Below are 20,954 nucleotides of genomic sequence, written 5' to 3' on the forward strand. Positions count from 1 at the left end.
TCCCCATAACTTCTTGTTGGAGACTGTATGTATATGCAGCTTTCATGTTCACTGGTATATACACAGAAAAAAACATTGCCAAACCTTTTCACTGTTTGAGTGGAGTAGGCACGCCCACCTCAGTTCAATCCATACAGACTTCTTGTGTGGGATTCAGCTGCCTGAACATGAACAGGTTTTGTAGGGTACCCTGCAAACCAGTTAGAGCACAAGCCTCCCATAGACTTTTCATCGAGGACGCCTGGTAGCTCCTAAAATGGCAATATGTGTCTAGTTTTAGGCTGCTGAATCCTGCTCTTTAAAGAAACTGCAGCCACTTCAGGGCCAGTAACTGTTCTTTGTGTGTAATGCATCTGTTGCAGTAGTATGGTGGAAACCCTGTGATGTTGCTAATAATACTTTTTCATTTTCTAGCCCCATCAAAGAAGAAAGCAAGGTGAGAATACTACCCCCACAGGGGAATCAAAAGAGATTTTCCATCTACTTTACTATAACAAACATCATGACATATGGGGAAAATATTTTTATGTTGTCTTTCCACTGTACTTATTCCTCTTTTGTAGATTGTTCCTTTTTGTCTGTGTGGAAATAGTAGCTATGGCTTTTGAAATATTGCACTCACAAAGAAATTGCAATTAAAATTTCAGTCTGTTTCCAGTCTATTTGGGATGCCATAGGCTGAGTAAATTGTATAAAAGGCACTTCTGTTCATATAGGAAGAAAAAAACCCTCACCATTACTTTAGTCATCTCCTTTAGCTGATCTGTAAAGTTTATGAGTACTACTGGATCTCTTTGAGAGTAATTCAGAATAAGGATCTTTATGGCATATTTAAAATACTGTTATTTCTTAGAGAAGGATATCCTGTATTGGTAAGTGATATGAATTTGGAAACTGAAATATTTTGGTTCTAGATGCTGTGAGTAAAACTAACTTTTTTAGTAGTTTTTAGAATGCATCTTAATATTGTAATTTCTTTCTTTTAAGGTGGGAAGATGATTATAAGCATGAGGTATGTAGAGGTAGTAACTCTGCAAGTATCTTATGTTGTAGCAGTTTCCTTATGCTTGCTTTTAATTTTTCTGAAAAATGTTTACTCTTTGACTTCATTTGCTCTTTTATTAATATTATTGCAGAAGCAATTGACCTAATGACCAGGGTTTTGTGTTCATCATAGCAGAGGGGAAGTGAATACTGTACATTCACCTTAGCTCTCATAAATCCTGTTCAGAGTCACTGAGAGTCTCATGTCCAGTGTCTGCAGGCCAGGTCTCTCACCCTGAGCTGCAGTCTCCCCTTCTCTGTTTTGCCCCTCTTCAGATCAAAGGTATTCTATTCTGAAGGTTTGGTTTAAATTTCAAGATATCGCTAAAGGTTTACAATTGTTTTTTCTAACTCAAAGGTGAAACTCAAAATGATCTCTCAAATATCTGCCATAACCAGCACTGGGCACAAACACTGAGAACTGCGTTGTTTTTATTGTAGTGGCAGAGGTTGGTTGTGCAGGCCTCAGGCTGGTCAGGTACTGTGCTAAATACAGCTGAGCACTTGACTTTTTTAAACATGATGTTGGTCCTGAGTGAGGAAAGCATGGGAAAGATACGGATGTGGCTTAGATATGAAATGTATTCTTCTTCCTGGTATTGAAAGTAATGTAGTTGTATTTGTAGTAGCTGCTACCTAACTGATAGTGAGGCTCTAAGGTTGCATGTTTATGGCTGTGACCTAAAATTACTGTCTTTTCTTTGTGTTGACTTGTTGCTGGATAAAAGATCAAAACGTCTTGTTTTGTACAAGATGATGCAACAAATATTATAGTATTGAGTCTTTTAATTTTTCTCCCCTATTCTACAATTCCACAGAATGATCCTGTTCGGAAACAAAAAGCTCTAGAGTTCTTGGTATGTATGTAAAATAATTGTGATAAGAGTTGTACAGTTTCACCAATATGATGCAATGAATATTGTGAAGGAGCCTCTGATTCCTGATCAAACTCATTTGACCATAACATTAATTTCTAAATTCTCTTTTAATGGACTCTGCTCTTTGAAAACCTTGTGCAGTTGTAGCATAATGTCAACTCAGAACAACTCGGTGGATTAAATGTGGGCTCTTGACCTGTTCTCTGGATGACTCTTGAGGAGTCACCCTGACAAGTAGTGTCAGTTTGCAGCACTGATGTTGCTCAAGTGCTATTGGCTGCCTGTATTTAATGGGGTTGGTGATAATGCTGAACAAGAGGAACTGGTCTGATGTTGCTGCCTGGGATGCTGTGGCTTGTGCTGCTGCTGCAGAACTAGACAGACAAGTGAAACTGAGGGATATGAGAGCACAGCTGCTGGTGTTGGAGCGAGTGGGGGAAGTTTTATCAGTTTAGTTGCTGTTGGCAGTGGTATAGTAAGCCTTGGTTTGTCTTCTGGGTTCATGTTGTGAAAATATCTGACCATTTGTATTCACCATTTTACTCTGTGAAAGTCATGTTCTGTACCTATGGTAATTGGAAAATTTCATTTGAGTTTGAATTGTGTTTGTACATGGAAATCAGAAGTAGAATATTTCAAGATGCATGCTTCATTTTTTTTAAGCTGTGGCTACTTGTCACTTTGGAAAGAGAGAGTGAAAAAGCAAGTCTAAGGGATAATCAGTAAAATACCAAAAATACTTGATAGACAGTTAATTGACTTTTATCTACAGGAATCACAGCTATTCCTTGTGGCAGACTGCCTATATTCTTTTAACTTACTGTAATCAGTTATAACTTTATATACTTACAAATCAGTCTGAGGCATACTTTTTATTCAATTTTCTACAGAGAAAACATAAATTTAGGACTTGTGCCCTTCTCCATCTGCAACAAAATGTCCATGATTGACAGTAAGGGAGTGGCAGAGAAATCCGGGTTTATGTTTTACCCGTTATCAGGCCATAATTATGTTCACAATTTTATATTTTGATATGTGTGTGTATACATTTATTATATGTCTTACATATCAACTAATAGTATAAATTTTGTTATAAAAAATCAAAATTTAACTTTGATCTCTATGTACATGACCCTTTGGCATACTAATGACCAATTCTAACCATGTTTTTCAGCAGGAGACTTTTCACATCACCTCAGACTCAGAAGCAACACTTGTTGTTCGCATTACACAGGAACTCACAGAGGCTTTGAAGGCCTTTTGTGAAAAGAAAGCAGCAGTAAGTAACTTAATCTTGACTGGAGTTTTTTTGCCATTGGGAGGGAAGGAGTTAACACCCTGCCAAACTGTACCGTTACAAACTGTAACAGTTCAGGCATGGTCAAAAACCCTAGTTAAATATACTTGTCATCCTTCTTTTGTAGCTGGTCCCTTGCTTGATAGTTTGTCTTCTAAGATTAATCAGGCTTTAAGTGCCACCTAAATGTGCCACTTTTTTCTTTCACCGGCGTGGGTAAGTCTGTTTCGTGACCTCTAGCTCTGCTCTCAGTTGGGAGCATTAATCTATTAAGACTAAGGTAGGCAAGATGTTCTTGACTTTCTGTTGGCCCTTACAAACCTCCATAGCTTCTTGGCATAAAAATTGAATACCTGTAGAAAAACCGGGTCTGAAGAAGGACCGGAATCTGTGAAAAAAATTATTCATCACCTCTGGTAGCTACTGGTTCACAAAATTCAGCATGTATTTTTAATGGAAGATGTTTCAGACTGTATTCTCAATAATATATTCCATGTCAGCTGAGCTGCAGTAACTGTCTCTGTGCAAATGCCACCACCACTAGCAGTTAAATATTGTTGCTATAGCTTAATCTCTCAGCTGAGCCTTCCATTTTGCATTTCCTAGCTAAAGACAGGATGTGCATATGTACCAGTTTTATATTTTAGCCAGGTGATGATGAGAGATGAGGCAATAAAGAAATTTGAAACAGTAGGCATTGTCTTCCCCAGACACCTCATTCCGTTCTCCAGATGCGTACCTGTTCCAAATAATACTTTTGAAAATTAAAGTATAATGTGGTCATTGTGAACAACACATCCTTCGTGTGGATTTTGCTTTCACCTAAAATTGTACTCTACTAACTTTCTTTGAGGAAGCTTACTATTTATTTTTTTTTAGAATGTTTAAGATTTGAGTTTAAAAACAGACATTCTGACCTTTTGCTTTACCTAGGTTAATTACGCTAATAGTCTGAGGCCACTGATGTCAATATCTCAAGATGAATTTCCAGAAAGGAAAAGCATCCCAAAACACTATAAGCCATATGGAAAATACAAAGGTAATTTAGATATTTTTTCCTTGTTTAAGTCTACTCTTGAGACTGCACAGATTGTGAAAAGATTTACTTTAATGGCCAGCCATAGTGCTTCTTAGCTAGCATACTCTGTGTCTGTGCCCTGAGTCAGACAGTCGAGGCTGAAGTCATTAAGGCTTCAGAAAGCAATATCCTGAACTAAGAACATTTCTGTTTCACTGAGTAGTGTTACAGCAGTAAAGGTTATAGGAAATCCAAGCAGTAACCCTTCCTGACCTATTTAACATGAGAATTTTTGGGTGAAAAGATGCCAGCCTCAGCTAAGACATAAAGGCAGGAAATGGGAAAAGAACAGAAGGACACTTCATAGAATCACTTTATAAAATCTTGTGTTTGCAGTTGATATTTTAATGTTTTGCTAACTTTTAGTGTCCTTTCTTTATTTGTTCAGGAAGTTCTAACTGGAGTCAAGGTTTTTTGTCTCAGTATGAAGAGTGCTCTGCAGAAGCTTCTTTTGCTCCTGCTCACTCATACAGTTACCAAACAGATGATGGATCATCTTCCTGCCATCTGATGTCTAATGACTTTGCAATGATGTCTGCACTCAGGGACTCTCTTGCTCTTCACACTGGAAGTCCTGCCAGTGGTGTCAGTGAATGGCTGGGACGGTTCAGCCGATCTGCATCTGGCAGTAATTCAGCTGGTGGGGCCTCTTCCTATGTGACAAGCCCAGTGAGGGAGTATTCAGCAGAATATATGTCCAGAGATGTGCAAGGAAGTAAACTCCATGATAACAGACTCTCATATGGCAGGGAAAATACAAAATGGAGGAATCAACAAGCGTGTACAAAAGCATGGGTTGTAAGTGATCAAGGATTATCCTATCCCAATTCTACAGCCTCGTATCCTTCATCGGGAAGATACTCCACAAATGATCCATTGCAAAGCTATTCCTCTTACAAGCATGATGAGTCTGCGAATACTTGTACATCTTCTGCAAATTCTGCTGTTTCAGGAAGAGGTGGCTCCTGGTGGCACCAGGACATCAGGTGGAATGAGTGGAATGAGGACTCTAGGTGGAACCAGAGCTCTAGCTGGAAGCAGGAGTCTAGCTGGAACCAGGAGTCAAGTTGTCAAGGATTCAGGCATCAGAAAGCAGGCTACAAGAGTGACTGGACTTCACATCAGGACTCATTTTCTGGCAGTGGTTCATACAGGGATTACCAGCAGTTCAGAGGCTCAGATAAGATGTTTGACGAAGATGATGTTGGTCTTGCTTCCAACACTGTGAACAGACTACAAGGAAAGGATATACCTACAATGACCAGGAGGCTCAAACAGTTGGCTCCATATTATCCAGTACTTCAAAGTAAGATTGCGATTAGTTTGCATATAAAATGAGTTACGTCAACGTAGTTGCTTTAACATAGGCAGGAGATTGTGTGTTGTGTGTGTTGCATAGACAGGACATGCTGTTCAGGGGAGTCGAGTTCTTTTTGCTCAGGGTCTGTATCAGCTGAAGAAAGGCGGTATTGCCTCTCTGAGGACACTGTGCTTCTTGGTAACTAAATAGAGCAGTCAGTGTGAGGGAATTTTGATAGAATAAAAATTTTCTGAATTGAAAGGTTTGTCCTAGGTCATCTTTCTAACTAGCATTTTATATCATGAGTTTGTACTGTTAGGGTCGCAATGTTATGTTGCAATACACTTACATTGTTAGCGTATTTTTAGAAATTGATACACTGCATTTTTGTTTAGACAAAGAAATGAGAATGTCACAGCAAATGTATTTTCTGTCTTACTGTGGTGCTGTATGAGGAAGATGTAATCTAGTCTAGGGAATGTATTGGCATAAAGAAAAACATATTGTAATGCATGCAGAACCAAACCTGGATGGCATTATAATAAATAATCCAAATGGATCAAATCCACTGGGATAACGTAAATGTTATCAAAGACCTGGTTCATTATATGACAATTTATTTTTTTTCTAATTGTTGTAGAAATAGTCCCTAATGTTCAGAATAGTTATATGGTATTAAAAATAATAGATTCTCCTTTGGAAATAGATTATGAGAGGTGATTAAAAGGAGGTGGGCATATACTACTGTATACCTGTCATTTGGACAAATGCAAACTATGGTTCTGTTACTAGAATTAGTTAATTAACTAGGAAGCTAGTTAATAAGAAAACTTTCATTTTAACATTTTCTATGCTGTGTTATGTAAAATATGATGAAATAAAAGTAACTTTAAATGTCTTTATCTCCCCTTTCTAGAACTAAATATTCAGACATTAGTCAATGTGCTAGTAGAAACTAGAGGAAAAGATTAAGAAGCAACAACAGCTGAAATGGAAACAGATGAAGAGATTCAAGAGTCTCCATCTCTTGTCTTTCAGGAAAGAGACTGCATTTAATTCTGCGTTTAACTGGTTTTGGAAGGGTAAAGGGAGGTAGGGTTTAATTTTTTAACATGTAAAATGTAGCTGGAACACAAACTTGCACATAACGGATGAACATACTATTTTGTTTAGGCTTTTTGTAATGTATTTGTTACATCTTAGTATACTCCAGAAAAAAATCTTTTGTTATTTTTTGAAAATATGTTAAAGTTATTCCATCAGCAAAAAGACCTTTTAAACCTTTTAACACCCTTCCCAATTCAGAAAAAAAGAAAAAAGAAGTTTTATGTTACCTACTTGGGAAGAATATTAAAAATACAGGTTTACTTCTCTTCACATAAATGTAAGGCCAATTCTATTAATTTGAGACTTTATAATTAGCATATTTTTAGAAATTGATACACTACATTTCTGTTTAGACAAAGAATGTCACAGCAAAGGAATTCTCTGTCTTAATGTGATGCTATATGAAGAAAATGTAATCTATTCTAGGACTGGTACGTAATATGGCATATTACTTTCATTTTTGCATAGTAAAAAGGTGTGAAATATATGCAAATTTTATTATATTGTTCTGAATGAAATTGTTACAAATTGACTTAAAAACTCATTTGATGGATTGACCCATCCTAAAATAAAAATTCTTCATTCTTTCTACTGGCAAAAGCTTATTAAGAAATAGTAAAATCTATAAGGCAATCAGATAAAATAACAGGAAAAAATAATCAAAATGTTGTACTAACTGAGGAATACTTACCAGTTCATGATGTTTATCAGTGGTCTGTGTTTTTTTTTCTTTTCCCCACACTTCTGGGCCACATGCTGATGAATTCCTGGCTTTAGATGTCTGCTTTATGTAATTAAAACCACCTTACATGGAGCTGAAATAAAAAAGTAAAGTGAGACAGTTTTACTCCCCAGTGTCCATTTTCCTTCTCACTGCTGTGTTGTGGACTATCATTTTTCTTCTCACCCATACCTAAACTGTGTCTGTGCATTAAATACTTGTGCTGAAGCAGGATTAGTCTTCATGAACTGACAAAATACATTTTAGATCTTGTCATGTAAATTTTAACAAAAACTCAAAGCAATTTATTATTGAGCATACAAACTCAATTCCCTAAAATTGTCCTTCTGTAATTATTTTGCTTCTGCATCTGAAAAGATGTGCTTTCCTTTTGCATTCCTGTTCACTATTTTCTTTATTTCCTCTCATACTTACTGGTGTGTTTGAGTGGTTTATAATGGCATACACTTAGTAGTTGTGTCATACATTTTTTAATCCACTGAATTCCATAGTCAACCTTCTTGCTTAAAGGGGAAAAGTATGATTTTCTACCACAGGTGTCTGCCAGAGTTTTGATTTAAAACTCTGTGGGACTGATCAGTTATTATCTACATTTAAAAATTATCAGAAATTATTTACATATGTTACTACCACAGAAAGTGTAGTGCAACTAAAATTCTGAAACTGTAGAAAAAACTGTTGCTAGAAAATATTACTGTTGCAACTCTCAATTCAAGTTAAGACCTTTTCATCTGAGCTTGTTGTAGAAAGCTCTTTCTTCCCCATTTCTCACACCCTTTGGGCTTTTATGCCTTTACTGTACACCCCACTGGCACACAGCAGCCGGGTGATCTCTGCCCAAATTAGATGTTCTTTCCACCTACACGTTCCCCCTTCGTATTTTTCATTCTGAGCAGCAGTTACTGGCCCTGCAGAGTCCTGCATTTGGGAAACAGTTCTTCCACTTTGAAACGGAATTGGAGTAGTGACTAAGTTAAGAGAGCATTGATTTACTAAAGGTTTCCTGAGCTATAAATTACTGACTACTCCATACTCCCAAGAAACCCCTTTGCCTTATCTTGCTCCCGTGTACTATAGAACTGGAATAGAATGATTCCTCTGCCTGTTCCTGTTTCTCCAGGCTCCAGTTCTTCTTCAAGAAACCTTCACAAAGTAGGCACTGACAGCATGCAGAGCAGCACTGGGTGCTTGCCACCTGCCAGCACTAAACCAGCTACATCACAGGCTTTGGCATGGAGGCGTTTTGAGGCTGCACCTGAGCCCTTTGCATCAATTTCACATTTCCTTAGAAAGCCATTGATAAAAATCCAGACTAGAACATGCACGAGGGGAGTAAACAGTCTACTTTTCAGCCATTTCTTGGTCTGTGGTGTACCTGCTTTCATACCTTCAGATGCGTGTTATCCACTGGGACCAGAGTTATTTCAATCCAGAGCCACCTGGGTGATTCTTTGCAGCAGTGATGCTCCTTCACAGAGTGCTGGAGCCAGCTGTTTTGCATGCAAGACAGTGAAGCAGAACAGGGCCAGCTGGACACAGACACATCCTTCAGACAAGACAACTGGGGAAGTCTGTCAGATTCCAGCTTTTTTAGTTTTGTACCTTAGACCTATTAATGCTCCTCAAAGCATTTCCCAGAATTACTGTATTTCATGTGGGTATATGATCCTAAGGGACAGATTCCTTAGTGGGAAAGGAATGGGCAAGTTCTTTTGAGCCCAAAACATTGGGGCTTTTCTGTTAATGTTTTTTGGAAGAGAACATATCTTGTGATCATCTCAGCCTTCTGGGGAGGGAAGTTTCAAGCAGTAACTGGTGGAAGTCTTTCTCCCTTATCTTCTTAAAGTAACTTTCACAGTTCATTCAAGGCTGTTGGGTGAGGTGGTTTCTGACGTTGGCCATTATTCTTGCTCTCTCTCTTCACACAAAAAACCACTGGCCTTTGGGTGACAATGCCCTAAGTGCTTTGGGAGAATTCCTTATTTTGGTGGGCTTATGCTATGGAGACCATTGGTCACGTCCCAGATATTTCACACCAGAAGAGTGTTCAGAGTGTTGTTGAACTGTCACTAAGGGTCTGATTGATTATCACTTGATAACTAGTAGCAGCTTCTCTGCATGACAGATGTTTGACAACTGCACAGTTGCCACTTTGCCGTCTTCACCCTGACACTAGACACTTTATCTTGGCTAAGACACAGTCACAGAATATTCTGAGTTGGAAGGGACCCACAAGGGCCAAAGATGCTTTAACCAACTGAGCTAATCTCAGGGTCACCTGGAAATAACATCGTAACCTTGACTTTTTTTGTTAACTTGTCTTTGCTTCCTCCAAGTTGCTTGCAGAGTTACTGCAGGAGATGGTATATGACACAGTCATTAATTGTTTTGCTTCAGTTTTTCCACTGTCTCTCTCATCAGCTGTAAATGGTGAGATGTTTGGTAACCTTATGAGTGTGTTTGACTGTCAATTCAAGGCCACTTCAAATAAGTGCTTCAGCACAAAATGGAAGAGTGCTGATGTTAAATGAGATGACTAAGCAGAGGGAACACATTCAGAGTAGTCAGAGTTCTTTTTTGTGCAGAACTTATCAAGGAAGATGCAGTAATGAACACAGGTATGAAGAAGTTGTATTTGAAGCTTGCCCAAGGATACGCTGAAAAAAGGAGGCAGCTGAAAAATAAAAGACAAGAAAAACAGGCCATCCCAGTGGGAGACATCTCTGAACGACAGGAATACAGAAATAATGCCACCACCCCCTTAAAGCTGTACAAGAGTGAAACAGACTACAAAAGTTGATCCAATATTTTTACTTAATTTTAAATTCTGTATTAAAAATTAATACATTAAACTCTTATAAAAGTAAGGCACATGCAAAACATGTTGTGCAACTTCTGACTTCCAACTCTTTTATAAACTAACAAGCATTATTTTAATTTGGCATTTCTAAAGAGTCATTTTTCCCATGCAGGATATGTGAAATAGGTTAAGTTTGACATCGCACCAGTTAAATCGAGATTCTGTGCTTTCTGTACTACAATAAGCAGAGATGGTCATATTGTACAATAATACAAAATAAAAACCAACTCAAGTACAGATTCTGATGGTGATGACCAACATACAAAATTTAAGAACGCGAAGTTACATCCATTATAATACATCAATAATCATATTCAGTACAGGATGATTTGGCAACTCCAGTCTGTGTAATGCCAGTGTGCAATTCCTAGTTATCAGTGTCATACAATGCTGAAGACCATGGAAAGATACTGCTCATAGGACACCTGGATCCAGCCATCTTGATCAGTATCGTATCGTCGGAACACATCAGTCAGCCTCTGAGGAGGAGGGAAAAAAAATATACATTTTTGTTTGTTGGGAAGGTTCAGGCTGCTATGTATTCCCCCTGCCACCTGGCTTCTACGCCTCTGTGAAACCCTTTCTGTTTATCCCTTCTGTAGCCATTTTACAGTCTTGGGTGTATAAATATAGCTCTTTGCCAATAATGATACAACACCTAAGTCTATCTCTAGGCACTTCTTTATAGACCAGACAGCTTTTTATAACTGGCTTTAAAGTGGGGGTGAAAAAATGGTACATTTGGGAGTCATCTGGAAACAGAATCCAACACAGACGTTGTGCACTTCTCACCTTCTAGGCAAATATGCTTTGTGTGTCATTGGTATCTGAGCTGTCTCTGTATAACCCCGGAGATGCCAGGCAGTACATACAGTGGACCAGAATAACTACCAGCATGGTTTCAGTAATATCACCTGAATGAAACTCCATTTCAAAGCCCTTTTTACTAGAGTTCAAGTTTATAACTAATTATAATTGCCTTGGGTATCAAGGCAACTGATGTTTCAGCAGACTTACAGTTACAGACATAAAGCTAAAAGGAGAAGAACAAGACACAAGACACCTGAGTGCAAATAACAGGGATACTACTTTTACAGGATACTGCTTTCCCTTCATGTTTGCATATCAAAAAATATCTTTAAGATATTCTGGCAGTGCTGGCCAGCAGAAAGAGCAGCAGACTTTTTCCTATTCTACTAAAACTCCTACAGTTTCCCAACTTTTCCACAAAATCTTACATACCTTTCAGAAAAGTCAGTAAGCTTTGAGAAACCTTAAGCAATGAGGTGAGGAATCACCCAGTGACTGATTTCTAAACAAAGAAATACACCTGCAAACCTACAGTACTCTCTCTCAAAGATTTTTTTGGGTTTTGTTTGTTTGTTTGAAATGTCTTGTACTACCGTTGTCCCTGAAGGTACTGCTGTGATGAAAGACTGAGTAATTCAGCTCCTAGGTCAAACTCCTTTAATCAGAGCCTTAAACACAGAGATACACAAAAAAGTTGTAATTCAGATTATGAGAATTATGGGCACCATGGGACAAGAACACTCCACTTTAGACACTCAAGCTCCAGAAGAAGTGTGTGTATTAAACTAATGGAGATAGTGTTAGGTGTTTTCCTTTTAAAACATGGAGACTACTTTACATTTTTTTGCCCCTCCCAATTTTATCAAATTTACTTGTGATGCAAATGGATAAGTAATGAAGACCAATATGTGAAGATGTTTCTAGCTCCTCTCGTATACTTAGTTCAAATGGTTTATTATAAATAAACCATTTGTTTATTCTAGATCCACTGTTAAAGTGAGAACCATAAAAGCTTAAGAAAAGGTAATTTTTTTTTAATTGGCATTAAAGCACATCTCATTTCTTACCTGTAAAACAACACAGCACTGAATAAAGTCATCAAAAGCAACTTGTCCTCTTCCTTGTCTGTCAAATTTACGAATAAGGATATCATAGAATTGATCAGACAGTCGGTAACCTTGGAAAAAGAGAAATGCTTTAAAAGGTTTCAAATACCACAGTCCTTCTATAGAAACAACAAGGCTGTTCAACAGGCGTATGTCACTAAATGAGAAAACAGTGAGGAGTTAAAACGGATTTTTTTTCTAAATATCTGTTATAAAAAGGCATGCGATAAAACCCATGCTTAATAATAATTATACCCAGAGTCACAGTAAATTTAATTACTGATTAAGGTGACTAGTTGGTTGAGGGAACGGTTTAGGGCTGCAGCTCAAGTCTTTACAAGTGAAGTCACTGGAATGGAAGTTCTTTTGCCACCAGAATGCTCTCATAGCATAGACAGCTGGCTTTGTTTTAAAAAGTGGCAAGCTGTATCAAGTACCTTGGAAGTTCAGACATTTGCCTGAAGCGCTGGTAACGCTCTCGGAGCAGAGAGAGGAGGCTGGAACTGGATGTGTCAGTACATGCGTGGGATGTTTTCTTTTTTTTTCATTAAAGGAAACAAGTTTAAAAAAGAAAATGTGCTTGTGGCACGGACATCATTAAAAGGAACCTTACACCTAAAAAGGTAGCTGCCCTTCACCTGCCTCATTTTTAGTCACATTTGTCAGAGCAGTAAAGCCCTAACAATAAGAAGCTCATTTGATGGCATAACCCAATCATAAAAACTGTAATTACAAATGAATTACCAAAACCTGTTAGTGCCTGCTTTAGTTCATTTTTGTCAATCATTCCAGAATTGTCTCTGTCATACGTTCGAAAGACGTTCTGCCAGTCTGTGATGTACTTCCAGACTCCCGTGAATTCATTGAAGTTCACACCACCTTTGTTTTCTCTGTCAAACATCCCTGAAATAAAAAATAAGAAACCCATACAAAACCTTAGTCATACTACTCCTCAGCAAGGATTTTGCCAGTATTTTAAGAAAACAGCAAGAGCACTTTGTGGAGAGCTGAAGACAGAAAAGAAATTGCTAAAATACAAGTGATATTTTGGAAAGTTCTGCCAAGAAAAAGCAAGTAGTCATCCACTGAAAGAGAAAGATAAAGGAAGACGAAAGATGACCAGAATGAATTGCAGAAAGTTTATTTTTCCTGGGTTTTCATTTTCAGTTTGAAAATATTGAGGGCTTGATTGATCATCCAGTGATCAATTAAAATGGCCAGAGGGGTGGGTTGTTCTTTTCTAAGGACACATTAAAAAGTCTTAAGTCTATTCGCTGCCACAAGTGCTGGAATATTCACCTGCATTTGACTTACTGATACTGTCATCTTTATATAAAATGCATGGCACACAGCAGTGGAATTCAGAGCTGAATACTTATTGAAAACAAAGCAAAAAATTTAGTCCTTGGATTTATGAACTGTGTGATAGAAAAGAGTTATTGTGCCTGAATTTTTATCCTTCTATTCTACAACCATCATCTTCCACATTATTGGCAATTATTTTAGGACACCTAAGAGAATTCAAACATTTTAAAGCTTGTGTTTGGTATTTCTGGAGTGAAACATAGGATTAAAATGCAAGACAGGAAAAACTACTTACAAAGACAAGCTATATAATATCTTTTTAGAATATTTAATATGACAATTTCCCCATGCATAAATTACATTCACTATCTATTCAGTTTGTCAGTAAATTTTCTCAGGCTACTTCGACAAGTGCACATGTGTGCACAAAAAGGGCATCCCTGTATTCATCAAAAGGGAAAATATTTGAACTCAACTTACTACTGCTGGACACTCTGAGGAAAAAAAAAACAGTGCAGCAATTGATAGCATTTTCAATCATCTGAATGATCACAAAACAGTATCTTCACTATTTCACATCACACAGCTACACTCACCAAGAATTGACCTGACTGTTGCTGGATTAAATGGAGTCCACGTGCCTGAAACAGAAAGAATTACTTAGTTCCTCAATGCTAAGCAACATTTTAAAAAAATGCAACAAACCAAACAAAAAATTCAGTTATGAGAAGTGAATTCAGAGCTAGATGACATGGAGCTGGCGTATTCAAAATAAGGCTGCTTTGAAGTAATTATGTTCTTGACCATTCAGAGATGACTTCAGACCAATGCTTTACGAGAACTACACAGAAACCAACATTTTTCAGTCTGCAACAAAAAAAAACTAACAAATGCTGGAAGATCTAAGAAGGATGTTTTCATCCCAGGCTGTCAGGAAGTATTGGATAGAAGGCAAGATCATTTTCTACTATGGGAGCAAAAGAGTTTTAAGTTACAACTCAATCAAGGTCTCATATCTGTTCCTCAGTAAAAACCCATCCGCTCACTTCCTGTTTTACAGGACTGCTCCAGGGCACTTAGTTTCTGACAGAAATAAAAAGAAGAGGTTTCTAAAATGGCATAACACAGTGCAATTTAGAATTATCCCACCTCCACTGCTAGATCGATTAGACATTAGTTTAAATGTTTTAAATTAGTATTTTCAGAACAAGAAATGTTGCTGCCTGAGCAGTAATCATTTGAAGAGGAGCTTTGTACTTTGAGTGTTTAGAGGCTAGTTGCTGTGGAATAGTTTCCACTTGGTTGAGAGCATTCCCGAGTGCTAGGAAGCATTAAGCTTTAAATTAAGAGAAATATTGTGCCTCATCTAGAATTTCACCACCATTTCTCTAGAGCCTGTGAGGGAACCAGGAGGATGAAGCAGCAGATATTAAATTAATTGCAGTTATGTGCAGGGACCACAAAGGATCAGTGAGACAAGGAGTAAAGGAATCAGTGAGAGGAGGGGCGCTGCAGAGGTGTTGGCAGTGACGCAGTAGCTGACCACAGGTACCTAAGAGGAGGGCTGCATTGGTACTGAGCTTCGCTGGATCAAGCTGCAGTGGTGTAAGTCTATAGGTGCAGCAATGGGGGAGAACCCTGTACTGTAGGCAGGACATATGACTATTTGCACATAAAGAGAAACATAAGCAGAGAAAGAGAAAAGATGGCTCTGAAAATGCTTAAGCAGTATTTCAGACAGAGAACAGCAGTACCTTAGAGTTGTATGTCTCCTGACAAAAATAAAAAATAATGGCATTATTAATAGGGTGCCAGCACTTAACTCTAAACAGAATAAGAGGAAAAAGTGAAAATACAGTGAAAAAAAGTGAAATAAGTTAACTTATTTCACGTTGGAATATTCAAGAGACTCATATAGATGCCACAGAGTGAAATCTAAGCAACTCCAGAGCTAAAGAACTGTACTGATTTCAGCCTATTCCAACAGTGAAAGACTGTTCCTGCCTCCTTTCCTGACTCTACTATTAATTCACACAGCAGTACAGAAGAAAACAAGAAGGAAGCACAGGATTTTATTGTGGAAACAGCTATACAATGAGATGATCACTCCCTCCCACATAACCATACTGTTATTTGCTTAAACTTGACATGTTGAAAAGTCAAAATGTCAAAACCAGACTGAGCTTCAAATTTTAATGAGCACTATGCAGACCTTTTAAGATGTTTTAGAAATAAACACATAACATTCTTTTAGCCCATGTTAAGATTGCAGGACGGCTATGCACAACCTTCCACTAGAGGATATGTTTTGAAAAGAATATAGTGAATTCTTAGTGACTTTGGTGCACAAGATATAGAATCTCTTGGAATGAAGGAAGCTTACAGCTCTGTAAATATTTTGTCTAACACTTGGCAGGCATTCTTCATAACTGCAAAGCACTGCAACTGCTAATCTACACTGCAAATAAGGAAAGAAAAGAGTTCAGATAGTCATCACTGCCTATTACTCTTAAATTTAATCAGATGAGAAGATATTTAAACTATATGAAGTTTAAAATGGCAGGTAAAGCCAGGTTCCCACAGTTCTAAACCAGTGTAATTTAAGTGAAAATGGTGACTTAATCAATTTAACTTAGCTTTTATTCAAAATAGTATTTTAGTTATGGATCGGGTCTGGCAGGCACAATACATTGCTTTTAATTTTTCAGATACATTATTAAATGAATATTCTAGTAAATCCAGTTCAGTTACTAGAGTGCAATTTTACTAAATAGAGCCATCCAAATTTATTTTAAGTCAGGCAATTACTGACAACAAGGGGCCTTTCAGCCTGTGTGCACTGCAGCTCACATCAGTTTAAACTGTTGTCAAGTCACAAAACACAGGAAGGACAAAGGAATTAAACCTTGGGAGATTTGATATGAACTCAAAGGTGCATAAACAACCTCAATATGCCATTTTTCAGATTCCTAGGTGGAAACAAACCCAACCCACAAAGTACAACCCTACCCACACTGAGTCATGAGAGGAAAGTAAAAATAGGCTACTGGAAAAAAAAGTTCATTTTTAATTTTGCTTCCATGAGTTATTTGACCATACCCTAGTTACTCTTTAGCATTAATACAGGCAACTCACAGACTACTAGAAAGTTTTAGTACTAGATCTAGAGTGCACTTTTCTACTCTGTTAGGAAAAAACCTCAAATATGCCTCATTTGGGGGAAAAAAAAAAAAAGAATTACTATCTTTAATTCCTGCACCATACTGTATGAAAAGATTTTATGTGTAGTAAAAAGACTGGTTGTAAACAGATAATCTTTGTCCAGGTTATACACTGATCCTGGTTAAAAAGCAAAGGTTCAGTAGTGATAAGTGAGGAATATATAAATAACTGGTTATGATTTCCAGGAAGCAGAGATGGGGGAAAAAAAAAAAGGGATGTGGATGCCTTCATTCCCCAAAATACAAATCAGTAACATTTACAATAGATACTCAATTTAAAACAAAAAAATCAGGAGGATTGTTCTTTTTTCTTCTTCGCCTCCCCAGCCTTTTGCTGTAGATTAAATAGTATTAATCAGTGGTAAGAACATCCCTCAGTTCAAAAATGATGGCATCAAGTGACCTGTCTCACAAGAAATTTAACATTAAGTTTACAACGAACTACCTCACAGCTCTTTGCATACTTACCATTGGATAATGCCTGCTGAAGTTCATTATCAGATATAATTCCACTCCTGTCTTTATCAACTCTGGGGAAAAAATATAAGGGGGTAAGCTTTAAATAGCTCAATTTAACAGGTTCCACTCACAGAAGACTTGAACATTCTGGTTCTTACTCACCAGGTAAGATTAACCTTTTCCTGAAAAGTCACTAATTGCACTTAACTTGGTCAACCATTCACAGTTACTGCAAATTTAACCCTTCATTCAGACTGAGGAGACATTCTGGAACAAGATAAAAGCTACAAAGAAAACTGCAAGATTTACTTATGAGTGAAGAGACACACAGAGAAACACACACTGACAATAAAACAGTTTGGATATACTCTGCACAAGAAAGTATTTTTATTCATTTATTTTTAAGAGAACTGCAGAGCACACCGTGCTAGTTAAATCCACAAATGCTTAATGTCACAGCAGTAAGCTGTTTGTTTCCCAAACTAGAGCGACAGGTTTGGCACCCAGATTCCCTCAGTAAAATCTTGGCAATGGAGAGACTCACTAATGTGACCAAAGTACTGAAAGACTCAATCAGCTGCAGGGCCTTGAGCCCTCTCAAAGGCGTTCAAAAAGGAAAAAGCATAGGCAGGTTCCAGCTTCCATTGAGTCTTCACGGTCTTGGAGAATCTAGTTCTATGCCAAAATTAATGAATTAAGTAATTTCTGCCCAAATAAAGCAGGACAGTGCCTTCTTTAGAAGGGTATCTGAAAGTGGTGGGGACTTCATTCCATACAAAGACCTTCCCCTTGGACTGACAGTTTTTCTCTCATTCCTACCATTTCAAAGCAGAGTCCTGCTCAGCTGATCCCTCTTCGCAGAAGCTGATTTTTTTCCCTTTAGTCCTTCTGGTCTTTTCCTAAACATTTTCAGTTCACTCTATTGCTTCCTTCCCCATCTCAAAAATTATGTAAGCCACACGCAACATGGAAATTGCAAGCATAAATTGTAAAGATTACAATAACAAAAATATATTCCCCTTTTTTATTCTCTATTTCTTTTCTCAGTATTCTGAATATTTTTTACCTTTTATGAGCTCCTACTAAAGTCCTAAGCTGATATTTTAACAAAACTGCATTGTGACCTACTTATCCTGCTCCTGAGCATCATCAGACAGCACATTCATTTTATAAATAAAATGATGTAAAGTTAAAATGGGTTTTTCCTCACGGACATCAGGTACCTACTCTGGATTTCACCTGTCATACAGCAATCACGATCTGGCCATGACAGGCTGATAGTACCCAGTCAGGCAGGACTGTAAGGTGCTCCTGCAAGGCTTCATAGGCCTAACTTACTGCAGGAATCAGCAAACCTCATCTGACCATTCACCCTCTTTTCATAGAATCATGGAGCAGTTTGGGTTGGAAGGGACCTTAAAGACCATCTAGATCCACCCCCCTGCCATGGGCAGGGACACCTTCCCCTAGACCAGGTTGCTCAGAGCTCCATCCAGCCTGGCCTTGAACACTACCAGGGATGGGGCATCCACAGCTTCTCTGGGTAAACTGTTTCAGTGCCTCACCACTCTCACAGTGAAGAATTCCTTCCTAATATCTAGTCTAGACCTACTCTGTTTTCCCCCAGTTGCTCCTGAACAAGGTGAATGAAGATCCCAGAACAGTTCCATCTGTCAGTGTGGCAGATGACCATACACTCTTCAGTCAGTTTTCCACCCACCAAAGGACCTTCCAATTCATTCTACATTTACTGGATTCCTTGAAAGGCCTTTGATACTGTTGAGAGTCTTTTTGGAAAGTATACAAATTATATGAATTGCACCAGTTCTAGCCATCATATCCATATCCAATTCTTATCTAACATATTCCAGGACTTATACAGTGGTCTTCCAGACAAGAATACTTTCAACAAAAGCCATGCAACTCCTACATTAAGTCTGACTAACTACAACATTTAGGATGGTTTCTACTAATTTTCCTGGTGCAGAAGTCAGATTGTTGATCTGTTTCTTTCTGGACTCTTTAAAAAAAGAAATGGCCTCATGCCTGCCCCCTCTGAGTGCTCAGATGAAGTTTTACAGAAGGCTGGGTAGGTAAGCTGCCGCATTCCTGAGTCACTCAGTAAATACTAGCCAGTTTTAGCAACTTCTGTTTGTCTACTGCTTAATCTCTTTTTGCTGTCACTAGTGTCACAGGATCTGTCTTGACTCATCTCCCATAAAAAAGGATCCAACGTAGGCACCTCCCTGGTTTCCTCGACATGACACAAGCGTGAAATCTCCTTTGGCTTCTTTACTGCTACAATCTCGACAGTGTGTTTGTTTAACACAGGCTTGCTAACTCCCTTGTGGGTCCCTCTGCTCCAGGTGAATTCAAGAGAGTATTTCACAGAATCACAGAATCAATTAGGTTGGAAAAGATCTCCGAGATCATCGAGTCCAACCTTTGACCGAACACTACCATGTGAACTACACCATGGCGCTAAGTGCCACGTCCAGTCTTTCCTTGAACACCTACAGGGGCGGTGACTCCGCCCAATACTGACATCCCAATATCTAATCATCCTTTCTGTGAAGAAACTCCTTCAAATGTCCAACCTAAACCTCCCCTGGCGCAGCTTAAGACCACGGCCTCTCGCCCTAAAGCTATCAGTTTGTCGCTAGCTTTAAAGTCTTCCACAAAGCGTTTATCAGATTCCTTTTTACAAGCCTTCCTGTACTGCCGCACTGATCCTCCAGACTTAATCCTTTCTGGATCCTCGAGTCAACAATTACTTCAGTGTTTTCAAGGTTACCTTCTCGCTCCCATCAATCCCCTTCACCCTTGAGCTAAAACTCAGCCGCAGTTATTCCTCCTCACCCCTTTCTTATAGCTCCCCCCGAGGTTCCCCCCACAGGGACACCACCGCGGTGTTTACCGCTGGATGCCCGGGGCCGGCGGCCGGATTCCCGCGGCAGCTTCCGGGCACCTCCCAGCGTCCGCTCCTTCCCCCGGCAGCCCCCGTCCCCGCCCGGGGGGCTGTCTCGGCGGTCTCACCTCTGGAAGACGTTCCACAGGAAGGTGGGGTCGGGCAGGGGGGCGCCGCCGCCGCCGTTAGGCCGGTGCTGGTACCCCGCCGCCATCGCCCTCGCGCTTCCGCCACGGGCCGCCCGTGACGCAGCGCGGCGGTGACGGCACGAGCCCCGCCCCGCCCCGGGGAATCCCGAGCTCTTCCCGCCCGGTTCGATCCTGCAGCGGCTCACGAGAGGAATTCTGCGGCCTCCGGCCCCGCCCCCTGCGGCTTGAGCCGAGTGCGTCCGCGGCCGGGGAGTGGCGGCTCCCCCCCCCCCCCCCCCGCCCTCTCCACGAGCCATCATCCGCTGCGACGGTTCCCGCAAAGTCAGGAGCCGTCCCTGTGACCGATCCCTGCTAAGTCCCCGCTCAGGGGAAGTGGCTTGTCCTGGAGGGAAAATAGCATAAATTTAATATCCAAGCCTCTGCAGGGACTATTGCTGCAGGGGAAAAAGAGGCTATAGGGAGAAGCAAAACCCAATGGACTGATTCCCTTGCGCAAAGTGAAGATCGAAAGCACATGGGACTAGAATTTCGGGTACAGGACTGAACTTGTGTGGAAGCCAAGTTAGTATCACCTCAGTAAGTTTTAGCTGAATTCTTTACTGAGGTCTGAACATAATCGTCCAAAAATCAGCCTACTTCCCTTCCCCCCTACCTGCAATTTCTAGGAACAGTGTACGGTCCCCTGGGACC

The 20,954-nt window shown here is 39.4% G+C and overlaps 2 protein-coding genes across 7 annotated transcripts in view; one reads left to right on the forward strand and one right to left on the reverse strand.

Moving 5' to 3' along the window:
- The window catches only part of LOC113965570, a 31,202-nt gene extending 23,653 nt beyond the window's left edge, over nucleotides 1–7,549 (forward strand). For 3 of the 4 annotated variants that reach the window (XM_027679166.1, XM_027679192.1, XM_027679183.1), the window contains 7 exons: nucleotides 415–436; nucleotides 988–1,012; nucleotides 1,863–1,901; nucleotides 3,097–3,201; nucleotides 4,153–4,258; nucleotides 4,686–5,603; nucleotides 6,514–7,549. In XM_027679166.1, coding sequence (XP_027534967.1) covers nucleotides 415–436; nucleotides 988–1,012; nucleotides 1,863–1,901; nucleotides 3,097–3,201; nucleotides 4,153–4,258; nucleotides 4,686–5,603; nucleotides 6,514–6,569 — 1,271 coding nt within the window. In that variant the 3' untranslated portion in view covers nucleotides 6,570–7,549. The remainder of the gene's footprint in view (nucleotides 1–414; nucleotides 437–987; nucleotides 1,013–1,862; nucleotides 1,902–3,096; nucleotides 3,202–4,152; nucleotides 4,259–4,685; nucleotides 5,604–6,513) is intronic. The other variant, XM_027679174.1, reaches the window with a different exon arrangement.
- A 2,693-nt stretch (nucleotides 7,550–10,242) lies between these two features.
- PDCD6 (programmed cell death 6) lies at nucleotides 10,243–20,371 on the reverse strand. 3 transcript variants are annotated; one of them, XM_027679217.1, is made up of 6 exons: nucleotides 20,244–20,371; nucleotides 17,217–17,278; nucleotides 14,124–14,168; nucleotides 12,973–13,125; nucleotides 12,184–12,293; nucleotides 10,243–10,785 (listed from the first exon to the last, which is right to left on the reverse strand). In XM_027679217.1, exons 1-6 carry the CDS (start codon nucleotides 20,327–20,329, stop codon nucleotides 10,687–10,689), a joined length of 555 nt encoding a protein of 184 aa, XP_027535018.1. In that variant the 5' UTR covers nucleotides 20,330–20,371; the 3' UTR covers nucleotides 10,243–10,686. The 3 variants fall into 3 exon arrangements, with proteins under 3 accessions (XP_027535018.1, XP_027535008.1, XP_027535027.1); XM_027679207.1 differs by having other exon boundaries at nucleotides 12,967–13,125; nucleotides 20,244–20,370; XM_027679226.1 differs by lacking the exon at nucleotides 20,244–20,371 and adding an exon at nucleotides 17,370–17,503 and having other exon boundaries at nucleotides 12,967–13,125.
- Between the last annotated feature and the right edge of the window lie 583 nt (nucleotides 20,372–20,954).

Source organism: Neopelma chrysocephalum, unplaced genomic scaffold, assembly GCF_003984885.1.
Source record: "Neopelma chrysocephalum unplaced genomic scaffold, ASM398488v2 Primary Assembly neopelma1_22b, whole genome shotgun sequence".
Lineage (NCBI taxonomy): Eukaryota > Metazoa > Chordata > Aves > Passeriformes > Pipridae > Neopelma > Neopelma chrysocephalum.

Bases quoted from the DNA above. Each gene is read 5' to 3' on its own strand.
- PDCD6 (XM_027679207.1), bottom strand. From the start codon at position 20,329: ATGGCGGCGGGGTACCAGCACCGGCCTAACGGCGGCGGCGGCGCCCCC. The intron at 12,294-12,966 runs GTAATTCATTTG...TCTTTTTCCAAG, and splicing joins GCAGGCACTAACAGGTTTTG to GTTACCGACTGTCTGATCAA. The intron at 10,786-12,183 runs GTAAGAAATGAG...CCTCCTCCTCAG, and splicing joins AGTGCTGTGTTGTTTTACAG to AGGCTGACTGATGTGTTCCG.